We start from the raw sequence: 12,485 nt of genomic DNA, 5'->3' as shown, positions 1-12,485 counted from the left end.
TTTTTTTTTAAAAAATAAAAAAAAAATAAACCACTGGGATATTTTTAATCTAAATCTAAATGGGGTGAGATAACCCATTTTTTTTTTTTTTTTTTTTTTTTTTTTTTTTCTTCCACATTAAAAAACATAAATAATTTAACTCATATTAATTTTAATAATAATAATAAGAAAATAATAAAAGAATTAAAAAAAAAAATGACATTAATAAATTTTAATGGAATTTTAAATTATTTTGAAAATAATCAAAAAGTAAATTTTAATAATATTAAATCAAATATTGAATCAATTAATAGTAGTAGTGTTGTTGGTAGTAGTAGTTTCACCAGTTTTAGTAGTAGTAGTAATAATGAAAATATTTTAATAAAAAAAGATATTATTGATATTTTATTATCATCAAAATATTCAATTGAATTAAAAGATTTAGTTAAACATTTTGAAAAAAGTATTGTTGCATTAACATTTGGACCAGGATCACCATTTGCAACTGGTTTATTAATTCATCCAAAATATGTTTTAACAACATCTTATTCAATTAAAAAACAATTTTTAAATATGGTATCAGTAAGAATTGATTATCAAAAAACTTTTATCAAAATTCAAGGTAATAATTCAGTTACACCAACAATTGATTTAGGTGAAAATATAAAAGTTAAAAGAATTTATGAAAGAAATAATGAAATTGGTTATTGTATTTTAGAATTAGAACATAGTGTACCGGAATCATATGAATTCAATTCAAAATTAAAATTATTTTTAAAATCCGATACCAATGAATCCAATAAATTAAAATCAAATGAACATTTTTTATTTAGTCATCCATCAAGTGGTCCAAAGAAAGTTACATTTGATTTTGATCAAAAAACACATTCCAACTCATTAAAAGGTGAAGAAGGGTATGGTTCAAGTGGTGGTGTTTTAATTGATAGTTCAAGTAGAGTTTTATCAATTTTAAATGTAATTGAAAATAATGATGATGAAAATGAAATTAATTTAATTAATATTTCATCAATTTATGAAAAAAGTCAATTATTAAAATTAATATTTCCAAATGGTGAATATACTCCAATTAATGTAATTCCACCAAGTATTGATGATGGTGGTGATAGTGAAGATGATTATAATATTGAAAATTTTGAAAAAAGAATAATGGTAACTAGGGGTAACTTTCCAGGCCCAAAAGCAAATGATAATAATAAAACTGGTATTCAATTTTCGTATCATCATATTGTTCCAGCAGGATACCAAGATTTTTTATTCTTTTTATCAATTGAAGTTAATAAAATTAATCAATTATTAGCAGATATTTATAAACAAGATATTGGTAGAATTAATTACATTGTTTGGAGTAAATGGAATCTTTTTCAAGGACCATCAAATAGGTTTCATAAAAATGATTTAATCGAATATTTAAATGATCCAAATGCAAAAGGTTGGGATCCATCAGACTCTATAGAGGAATACAAACCATTGAGTTTTAATCAACAGTTATGGAATTTCAATCAAGATATATTCACACTTTTAAATCAATGTTGGGATGAACGTAATAAAATTACAAAAAAATCAAAAAAGGAAATTATCCAATTCATTGATTTAAATTATAGAAAAAATAATTTAAAAGATTTAATTAATGATCAAATTGATGGTCTTTCAACTGAAAAATATGAACTTTCAATTACTAATATTTTTAATAAATTTGAATCTTTTAAATTTGATTTAATGAAATTTCAAGAAATTGGTGTTCATCAATATAATGAAAATGATTGGGTTTCTGTTAATATTGGTGGTAAAAATAATTTTAAATATTATTTAAAATAAAATGAAAAATAAAAAAAAAAAACAAAAACAAAATAAATAAATAAATTAATTAATTAATTAATTGAATATTTTTTTTTTTTATTTGGTTGAAAATTAAGATTTATTAATTATATTTTTATTAATATTATTATTATTATTTTTTTCTAAACCAATATATTTTTTTTTTTTTTATTTTCACATTTTTTTTTTTTCCCTAAACAAAAAAGTATTATTTTTAAAAATCTTGTGGAAAAAAAAAAAAAATAATAATGATAATAATTTGTCAATTATTTTATTTTAACTAACTTATTCAAAGGGATTTGAAATTAAAAAATTAAAAAATTAAAATTCGTTAATTTCCATTTATTGCAATATAGGACCAATAATCTCCAACTTCTTTTTGAAAAAAAAAAAAAAAAAAAAAAAAAAAAAAAAAAAAAAAAAAAAAAAAAAAAAAAAAAAAAATAAAAAAAAATAAATTTGACCTGACGAAGTTAGATTTTTTAAAAATAAAAAAAAAAAAAAAAAAAAAATGATTTCGTTCAGTTTTTTTAAAACAAACAACAACTAAAATTAAAAATAAAATTTGAAAAAAAAAAAAATAAAAATAAAAAAATAAAAATAAAATTTATTATTTGTGTAGTTACAACCATATTACCACACACACACACACACACACATTAAAAAAATAATAATAAATAATAAATAATAATAATAATAATAATACATATTTTATAAATTACTTGTATACAAATAAGCTTATTAAATAATTTAAAATCAATATATATTTAAAAAAAAAAAAAAAAAAATTTTAAATTAAATTATTATTTTTTTTAAAAAAAAAAAAAAAATAAAAATACACACACCTTATTTATTATTTATTTAATATTGTAGCTTTTAATTATTTGATCAAAAATAAAATATATATAAAATCATATACCATTACAAATATACTATTACAAAAATATAATAATAATAATAAATATGGATACAACAAATTTTGAAGATATTAGAAACGAATGGATTGAACAAGGACAAGGTCATGTATTTAATTGGTTTGATAAATTATCAAATGAAGAGAAATTAAATTTTGAAAATGATATTAGAAAAATTAATGTTAAAGAAGTCAATAAAGATTATAAAAATGTTCTTTTAAATAAAGGTAAATTTAAAATAAAAAAATAAATATATTAATTTTTATTATTATTATTATAATTGTATATATATATATATTAATTTTTTATTATTATTATAATTTTTTTTTTTTTTATTTTTTTTTTTTAAAAGATGAACAAAAAATTATGAAATATGAACATTTTGAAAATGTTATGACATTAAATAAAATTAAAGAACAAGATAAAAAGAAATGGGAAGATATTGGATATGAATTAATTAGTAAAGGTGAAGTTGCAGTATTATTATTAGCGGGTGGACAAGCAACTAGATTAGGTACAACATTTCCAAAAGGATTTTATGATGTTGGATTACCATCAAAGAAATCATTATTTCAATTACAAGCTGAAAGAATCTATAGATTACAACAATTGGTTAGTGAGAGATATAATGGTAGCTATGATCAAGATTCTAAACCAATTCAATGGTATATAATGACAAGTGAAGCAACACATTCAGAGACAATTAAATTCTTTGAGAATAAGAATTATTTTGGTTTGAAAAAGAGTGCTTTCTTTTTCTTCTCACAAGCAATGATACCATGTATAACACCAGAGGATGGTAAAATCATATCAGAGAGTGGCTCAAAGTTATCCCTATCACCTAATGGAAATGGTGGCTTGTTTAAAGCACTCTCCACAAGTGGTGCAATCGACGATATGCGTAAAAAGGGTATCAAATACGTCACTCAATATTGTGTGGATAACATCCTTATCAATATGGCAGACCCCGTCTTTGTCGGATACATGCACGATCAATCAGCGGATTGCGGTGCAAAGGTCGTGTCGAAAAGCGACCCAAAAGAACCAGTTGGCGTTATGGCACTCAATGGCGATGGTAAACCATTCGTATTAGAGTATAGCGAAATCGATGAACAATCTAAATTCAAAAAAGATCAAAATGGTCAATTGGTTTTCAATTATGCTCATATTTGTATCAATGCTTTCTCTTTTGATTTCTTGGATAGAATTGCAAAGAATCATTTGGACCATTTGAAATATCATGTTGCCTTCAAAAAAATACCTTCAGCTCATCCAATTAGTGGTGAACGTCAATCACCATCCTCTCCAAATGGTTGGAAATTGGAGAAATTCATTTTCGATGTTTTCCCATTCTCAAAGAAAATGGTTTGTTTAGAAATTGAACGTTCAAAAGAATTTTCACCACTTAAAAATTGTGGTGGAATGAATTTACCAGATTCACCTGAAACTTGTTTACGTGATATCTCAAATCTTCATAAAAGTTTTATTGAAAATTCTGGTGGTAAAATAGATTCTTCAAATTCAACAATTTGTGAAGTATCACCTTTAGTTTCTTTAAATGGTGAAAATTTAAAAAATTTTGTTAATGATAAAACTTTTATTTTACCAATTGAAATTAATCAAAATTTAAATAATTAAATAAATAATTAAATAAATAAATAATATATATTAAATAAAAATTAAATTGTATAAAAAAAAAAAAAAAATTTCCTCATTTGTTATTTTTTTTTTTTTTTTTTTTTTTTTTTTTTTTTTCATTTATCGTTATTATTAAAAAAAAAAAAAAAAAATATTAATGAAATCAAATCTAGATTTGTGATGGTTGGGTGTTGGGGTGTTTTGGATTTTTTTTTTTTTTTTTATTTAATTTTATTTTTATTTTTATTTTTATTTTTATTTTTGTTTTTTTTTTTTTTTATTCACTTTTTTTTTATTATTTTTTTTTTTTTTTTTTTTTTTTCGCGCAGTAATATAAACATCCCATTATAAAAATAAAAAGTTAATATATTTATATATGATATGCCATTTAGAGATAGTCTTCAACCGGATACTCGTTATTTAACTGATGGTTCATTATTTCATGGTTATTTTTATCAATATGGAGGTAACTATTTTATAAAATTTATTTATATTTTTATTTTTATTTTTATTTTTATTTTTATTTTATATTAATTTTTATTTTATATTTTATAAATTTATATTTTTTTAAAAAAATAAATAAATCTATAGATATTTGGTTAGCAATTACATTTTGGTGTACAGTAGTTACAACAATTTCATATTTAATATCAGGGTTTGTAGCATCATTTGTATTAAAGAAATCAAAATTTTCACCTTTTATACCAATTTTTACTGCAATGTATGGTATGGCAATTGGTATATGTTATGGTGGTATTTCAGCACTTATTTTAAGTGCAATCTACGTTTCAGGTAGTTTTTTATTATCTTGGTATCAAGGTATCATTTGTGGTGTTGGTTTGGCGATAGTACATCTCTTATTCGCTTTTACTCAAGGAAAATTACAAGTTTAAATAATAGATAATAGATAATAGATAGATGGATAGATAGATAAATAGAGATAGATGATAATAATAATAATAATAATAATAATAATAATAATAATAATAATAATAATAATAATAATAATAATAATAATAATAATAATAATAATAATAAAATAATAATAATAATTGTAAAAAAAAAAATAAAAATAAAAAAAATAAAAAAAATAAAAAAACATTTTAAGTAATGTCACATGTAAATAAATTATAATATTCAAAGGTTTAAAATCTTTTTTTTTTTTTTTGGAAAATGTATTAGAAGAAAATTAAAATTATTATTATAATAGGAAAATAATAGGAAACATATTTTATTTTTGTTTGTTGTTTTTTTTTTTTTTTTTATGATATAGTTTATCTTGTAATATCAATATTTTAAGTTTTTAATAATACCGTAACAACTGTTAGGTTATTTGATGGATTCAATCAAAAATTAACCAAAGGTATAATACCAGAAGGTGTTAAAGTGTTGTATATAGGTAATATAAAACAAGAATTAATTATTGATTCAATTCCTAATACTGTAACAGCTAAAAAATAATAATGATAAAATATAATGTTTGCTATTATCACAATTGTACATAATATAAATTACTAACAACTCGAAAAAAACAAGATTACATAGATTAATAAATCTCCCCCTCTGCGATTAATTAATATATAATTTCAATTTTCTAATTTATAACTTTCATTTGTTCATTTATTCTAAAATAATTAAATAAAAATTAAAAGCATGAAATGCACCTTTTATTCCTAATACTGTAATAACAAATTATTATAAATCTCACTATCTAATTTTTTTTTTTAAAGAATTTTAATAATTTTGTTTATTTTATTTTTTTTTTTTTTTTTTTTTTTCTTAAAATCTTAAGATTTTGATTAAAAAATATTTAATTTTTTTTTTTTTTTTTGAAATTTTTATTTTTTAAAGCAATTTTGGTTTATTTTTATTTTTTTTATTATTAACACATTAAGGTTTTTTTTTAAAGCAATTTTGGTATTTATTTTTTTTAGTAAACCAAAAATTTCTAAAATGATCGTCAGTGACGAAAATCAAATTATAAAAATCAATAATAATATTAATAATAATAATAAAAATAATAAAAATAATAAATGCACACTTCATCCAAATGATAATTTAATAAATTTTTGTTTGGATTGTGAATTAATACCATGTTGTAAACGATGTACTTCTCGTAATGTATTTTGTAGTTTATATCCTTTATTTACAACTTTGAATCATGTTAAAGATGTTGTTTTACCAGTTAATCCTCCTCTTTCTTCCTCTTCTTATTTAACGACAACAACAAACTCATTATTTAATTCAACTAAAAATAATCAAATTCAAGAAAATAATGAAAATAATGAAAATAATGAAAATAAATTTATAGAAAGTAAGTAAAAGAGCCTAAATTAAAAACTAATAGGTGCCTCTAATAAAATACTAATTCTTTACATTTATTAATTTTAGTGGATGGATATAAATTTTATATATTTTCAGGTGATGAATCAATTTTTAAGCTTGAAGGTTACAGTAATTTCGCATTAAAAGATAATTGTAATATCATATCAAAATTAAAAATATTACCAAAAAATGTTTTGCTTCTTGATGGATTCAATCAAAAATTAACCAAAGGTATAATACCAGAAGGAATTAAAGAGTTACGTTTGGGTAATATAAAACAAGAATTAACTATTGATTCAATTCCTAATACTGTAACAACTATTTGGTTATTGGATGGATTCAATCAAAAATTAACCAAAGGTATAATACCAGAAGGTGTTAAAGAGTTACATATATGTGATATAAAACAAGAATTAATTATTGATTCAATTCCTAATACTGTAACAACTGTTAAGTTATTGGATGGATTCAATCAAAAATTGACCAAAGGTATAATACCTGAAGGTGTTAAAGAGTTACATATATGTGATATAAAACAAGAATTAATAATTGATTCAATTCCTAATACTGTAACAACTGTTAAGTTATTGGATGGATTCAATCAAAAATTGACCAAAGGTATAATACCAGAAAGTGTTAAAGAGTTACGTTTAGGTAATATAAAACAAGAATTAATTATTGATTCAATTCCTAATACTGTAACAACTGTTTGGTTATGGGATGGATTCAATCAAAAATTAACCAAAGGTATAATACCAGAAGGTGTTAAAGAGTTGTATATAGATGATATAAAACAAGAATTAATAATTGATTCAATTCCTAATACTGTAACAACTGTTAAGTTATTGGATGGATTCAATCAAAAATTGACCAAAGGTATAATACCTGAAGGTGTTAAAGAGTTACATATATGTGATATAAAACAAGAATTAATTATTGATTCAATTCCTAATACTGTAACAACTGTTACTTTATGGGGTGGATTCAATCAAAAATTAACCAAAGGTATAATACCAGAAAGTGTTAAAGAGTTACGTTTAGGTGATATTAAACAAGAATTAATAATTGACCAAAGGTATAATACCAGAAGGTGTTAAAGAGTTGTATATAGATGATATAAAACAAGAATTAATAATTGATTCAATTCCTAATACTGTAACAACTGTTACTTTATGTGATGGATTCAATCAAAAATTAACCAAAGGTATAATACCAGAAGGTGTTAAAGAGTTGTATATAGGTGATATAAAACAAGAATTAATTATTGATTCAATTCCTAATACTGTAACAACTGTTACTTTATGGGGTGGATTCAATCAAAAATTAACCAAAGGTATAATACCAGAAAGTGTTAAAGAGTTACGTTTAGGTGATATTAAACAAGAATTAATAATTGATTCAATTCCTTATAGTGTAACAACTGTTTGTTTATTTGAAGGATTCAATAAAAATTTAACAAAAAGTATTATACCTGAAAGTGTTAAAAAATTGTATATTTGGGACAAAAAACAAGAACTAATAATTGGCCCAATTCCCGATACTGTAACAGTTTATAAATTAAATAAAGATTAAAGGTATGAAATGCATCTTATTCCTAACACTGTAACAACTGTTCATTTATTTGGTGGATTAAATCAAAAATTAGCTCCAGGTTTAATACCAGAAAGTGTTGCAAAGAGGTGATTGTAAAACAAAAATTAATATTTAATTCAACCCCCCCCCCCCCCCTTACTCGCAGAATATTCCACCAAGAAATGCTATTCATAATTTATCAATAAATATGATATGCAAAAAAAAAAAAAATTTCTATTTTTATACTTTTATTTTAAAAAACTATAGTATCAGAATTTGTAGAATCATTTGTATTAAAGAAATCAAAATTTTGGTACAATTTGTTTTAAGATGGCAATCAATTTTATTAAAATATAATCTAGAATTAACATATGTAACTTTACAAAGAATTTTTTTTTTTTTTTTTTTTAATTTTTAATTTTTTTTTTTTTATTTCTTTTTTTTTATTTCTTTTTTTTTTTTTTTTTTTTTTTTTTTTTTTTTTTTAATATAATTTTAATAAAAAAAAAATATATATTTTTTAAACTAATAAAACTGCATTAATACAACCATCATTTTCAGGATTATTAGTTACTTGAGCCATTTTACCCCAAACTACTTTACCAGTTTGAGTTACTAAACCAAGATCGGAAACATTAACTTCAAGGATAGTACCTTTAGTGATAACACCCAATTGAGTATAGGTTGGAGATTGTGGATTCTTTTTAACTGATAAAATATCGAGATAAAAAGTTGATTTTAACTCTGGATGAGTTACATGAGCCTTTTTGAAACGTAAACCAGTTGGACGAATAAAACGTTCATACTTGGGTGGTTTACGAGTGAAACCTTCACCAACAAAGGTGACTTTTGTAACAAAACGTTTCCATGCTTTCTTTTGACGTTTACCAGATTTAACAACTTTAAACATTTCATCCTCACTAATGGCTCTAACTTTTGGTAATGGTACATCCCATTTACCTGCTTTCTCTTTTCTCTTTTGTTTAACCATATTTGAGAGTACCTTTGCTCTACTAACTCCCTCTCTATCCAAAAGATAGGCTGGTACTGCACCCTCTTTAACTTTATCATCTGATGCTTTCTTATTTGTTCTCTCTTGATGCATAGCAATGGTTTTCTTCATTTCAGCTTTTTCTGAATAACGTTTCTTATTATATAATTTAGCTTTTAAACCTGTTACTTTTTGTGCTATTGCTGATCTTTTATGAGCAGCACGTGCTGTCTTCTTACGTCTATTTTAAAAAAAAAATTAAAAAATTAAAAATTAATAAAAATTAATAAAATTTATAATATATATAGATTATATATTATAATGATTATATAATCATTAAATAATTATTTTATTTAATTTATTTTTTTAAAAATAAAATAATTATTTTATTTAATTTATTTTTTTAAAAAATTACTTACACTTTTTCATAATGATCAAGACGTCTACCAAATCTTTTTTGGTGCAATTCAATGTGATCACCTTGAGGCATTGTTTATATATATATATATGTGTGTGTAAAGGGTTTATTTATTTGTTTGTTTATTTATTAATTATTAAATAATTATTTTATTTATTTTATTTTATTTTTGTTGATTTTTTTTTTTAAAAGAAAAAAAAAAAAAAGTTTTGATTAAAACTGATTTTTTGTATTATACAAAGAATTGAGTATGACTATTTACAGAGTTATTGTATAATGTTAATTTTGAGTTTTTTATTTTTTTTTATTTTAATATTTATTTGATTTTATTTGATTTGATTTTACTAAAAAAAATAAAATAAAATAAAAATAAAAAAATAAAAAATAAAAAATAAAAAAAAAAGATTTGATTATTTGTTATTGGTTTTTCACTCGTTTTTTTTTTTTGTCGACAAAAAAAATTAAAATAAAAAAAAAATTAAAATAAAAAAAAAATTAAAAAAAAAAAAAATTAAAAAAAAAAAAAAATAAAATAAAAATTAAAAAAAAATAAAATTTCCAAAATAAAAATCGAGACTCTCGTTTTTCATTCTTTTTTTTTTTTTCTCCAACAGTTCCTTTTTTTTAAATTCAAAAAAATAAAAAAAAAAAAAAAAAAAAAAAAAATATTATTTAAACTTTCCAAAACCTTAAAATAATAATTAAATAATTTAAATAATAAAAAATTATTTAATATATATATATAGATATTATTTTTTATTTTTAAAAAATAAATAAAAAAAAAAAAAAAAAAAAAATAAATACACACAAAAAAAAAAAAATTTGTCAAATTTAAATTAAATATATTAAGAATATTTAATTAATTTTTTTTAAAGAAATAAAAATGTCAGATTATGATGAAAAAATTATATTCACATGTATAAGTTGTAGAATTCAATTTGAAAATAGTGAGGAACAAAGAGACCATTATAAATCTGAATTACATAGATTCAATTTAAAAAGAAAAGCATTCGACTTACCACCAGTGAATGAACAAACTTTTAAAAATAAAGTTGAAGCATTAAAACAAGAGGAATCAAAATCAAAAACACCAGCAAAATTTGAATGTAGAATTTGTGATAAAGAATTCAATTCCGATGGTACTTATCAACAACATTTAACATCAAAGAAACATAAAGAAATGGTTTCATCTGGTGCTAAAGAAGTTATTAGAAATAGAAAACCAAAAGAAGAAAAGAAATTACCAGAAACCATTGAAGAAGCTGAAGCAATCTTGGAAGAGAAAATTAAAAACTCTATTAAATTACCATTAGAAAATTGTTTATTCTGTAATAATCTTGGTAAAACAGTTGAAGAGTAATAATTATTAAAAAAATTTTAAAATTAATATTCATATATATATATATATACAAACAAATATTAATATTTATTATTTATTAAATTATAGTAATTTAAAACATATGGCAAAAGAACATTCATTCTTTGTGCCAGATATTGAATATTTAGCAGATTTAGAAGGATTGTTACGTTATTTACTTGATAAAGTTTCAATTGGTAATGTTTGTTTATATTGTAATGGTAAAGGTAAAGTTTGTCAAAGTAAAGATGCAACTCAAACACATATGAGAGATATGGGTCATTGTAAAATAAATACAGATACTGAAGATGGTGAAGATGAAATTATTGAATTTTACGATTATTCCAAGAGAGATGGTGCTGTTACCGATGAAAATGGTGAATTGGTTGCTTATAAACCAGAGATTACCGTTTCAACTCATGAAATTACATTTGCTGATGGTACAACAATTGGTCATCGTGATTATGCAGTTTACTATAAACAAAAATATGCTCCAGTTAATAGAAGAGAAGAATTCCTTCGTGGTGTCGTCGGTCAATATAAACAATTGGGTTGGCACGAAGCTCCAAAAACTGCATACGAATTAGATAAGAAGTTTACTAAACGTACAAAGATTTTAGAATTAAAAGTTGGAATGAAGAAAAATACCCAAAGGTTCGTATACTTACCTCCTTCAATCATTACCTATATATATTATACTCTAGAAATAAATATTAACATTAAACCCTTTAAATACACAAAAGATTTTACAAAAACCAACTTTTGGTCCAATAAGCTGGCCTGGACGAAAGAATTCCATCTATGCTCATTATTACATTTCATTTAGTGAATTTGTAATATAAAAAAAAAAAAAAATCCAAATTTAACAAAAAATAAATAAATAATAAATATTAATATCAATCTACTGTCTCCTTTTCATTTCCTTGCCAATTATATTACTTTTGTTATTACCCAATTCCAAATCCAAAATTTCCCAATATTTTTTTTTTTTTTTTTTTTTTTTTTCTCGTTGAAATCTTTGGTTTTATTTTATTTTATTTTATTTTATTTTATTTTATTTTCATTAACTCCAATTTTGATGGTTTATTGCCCAAATATAATTGAAAGAGTAATCTTATTAATTTGTGAATGGCTATATCTATGAATAAGTTTAAATAATTTGAATTACACCAAAACCAATTATTGTTTTTTTTATTAATTATTTTGAATGTAATAATTTAAATTAAATTGAATTTAATTGAAAGTCCTCTATTATTTATCATCATTTACATGTTTTTCATGTTATTTATTTATAGAATATCGAACTTGGATTTATTTTTACCTTTTTTTTTTTATTTTTATTTTTTTTTTAATTTAAATTTTATTTTTGGATTTTAATTATTTATTGTAATTGCCTTTTTTTGAGGTATAATATAGGGAAGATATTTTTTAAAAAAAATTATATATTTTTTTTAT

At 21.3% G+C, this 12,485-nt stretch overlaps 6 protein-coding genes across 6 annotated transcripts; 5 read left to right on the top strand and 1 right to left on the bottom strand.

Moving 5' to 3' along the window:
* Positions 1 to 195: 195 nt before the first annotated feature.
* On the top strand, positions 196 to 1,815 carry DDB_G0290057 (hypothetical protein; the record flags this gene model as incomplete). The annotated part of the gene is made up of 1 exon (XM_630836.1): positions 196 to 1,815. The coding sequence occupies one exon, from the start codon at positions 196 to 198 to the stop codon at positions 1,813 to 1,815; it is 1,620 nt and encodes a 539-aa protein (XP_635928.1).
* Positions 1,816 to 2,778: 963 nt separating this feature from the next.
* uap1 (UDP-N-acetylglucosamine pyrophosphorylase) lies at positions 2,779 to 4,367 on the top strand (the record flags this gene model as incomplete). The annotated part of the gene is made up of 2 exons (XM_630835.1): positions 2,779 to 2,956; positions 3,082 to 4,367. The coding sequence occupies 2 exons, from the start codon at positions 2,779 to 2,781 to the stop codon at positions 4,365 to 4,367; spliced, it is 1,464 nt and encodes a 487-aa protein (XP_635927.1).
* A 381-nt stretch (positions 4,368 to 4,748) lies between these two features.
* tmem170 (transmembrane protein) lies at positions 4,749 to 5,260 on the top strand (the record flags this gene model as incomplete). The annotated part of the gene is made up of 2 exons (XM_630834.1): positions 4,749 to 4,833; positions 4,959 to 5,260. 2 exons carry the CDS (start codon positions 4,749 to 4,751, stop codon positions 5,258 to 5,260), a joined length of 387 nt encoding a protein of 128 aa, XP_635926.1.
* A 570-nt stretch (positions 5,261 to 5,830) lies between these two features.
* On the top strand, positions 5,831 to 8,264 carry DDB_G0290051 (hypothetical protein; the record flags this gene model as incomplete). Its single annotated transcript, XM_630833.1, has 4 exons — positions 5,831 to 5,864; positions 6,277 to 6,681; positions 6,759 to 7,697; positions 7,768 to 8,264. The coding sequence occupies 4 exons, from the start codon at positions 5,831 to 5,833 to the stop codon at positions 8,262 to 8,264; spliced, it is 1,875 nt and encodes a 624-aa protein (XP_635925.1).
* Positions 8,265 to 8,784: 520 nt separating this feature from the next.
* DDB_G0290031 (hypothetical protein) lies at positions 8,785 to 9,745 on the bottom strand (the record flags this gene model as incomplete). The annotated part of the gene is made up of 2 exons (XM_630832.1): positions 8,785 to 9,496; positions 9,675 to 9,745. 2 exons carry the CDS (start codon positions 9,743 to 9,745, stop codon positions 8,785 to 8,787), a joined length of 783 nt encoding a protein of 260 aa, XP_635924.1.
* An 811-nt stretch (positions 9,746 to 10,556) lies between these two features.
* Positions 10,557 to 11,856, top strand: DDB_G0290029 (C2H2-type zinc finger-containing protein; the record flags this gene model as incomplete). Its single annotated transcript, XM_630831.1, has 2 exons — positions 10,557 to 11,029; positions 11,121 to 11,856. 2 exons carry the CDS (start codon positions 10,557 to 10,559, stop codon positions 11,854 to 11,856), a joined length of 1,209 nt encoding a protein of 402 aa, XP_635923.1.
* Between the last annotated feature and the right edge of the window lie 629 nt (positions 11,857 to 12,485).

This window comes from Dictyostelium discoideum (genome assembly GCF_000004695.1).
Source record: "Dictyostelium discoideum AX4 chromosome 5 chromosome, whole genome shotgun sequence".
Lineage (NCBI taxonomy): Eukaryota > Evosea > Eumycetozoa > Dictyosteliales > Dictyosteliaceae > Dictyostelium > Dictyostelium discoideum.
Note: the sequence above shows the minus strand (reverse complement) of the source record. Positions and strands in the feature narration are given on the sequence as shown.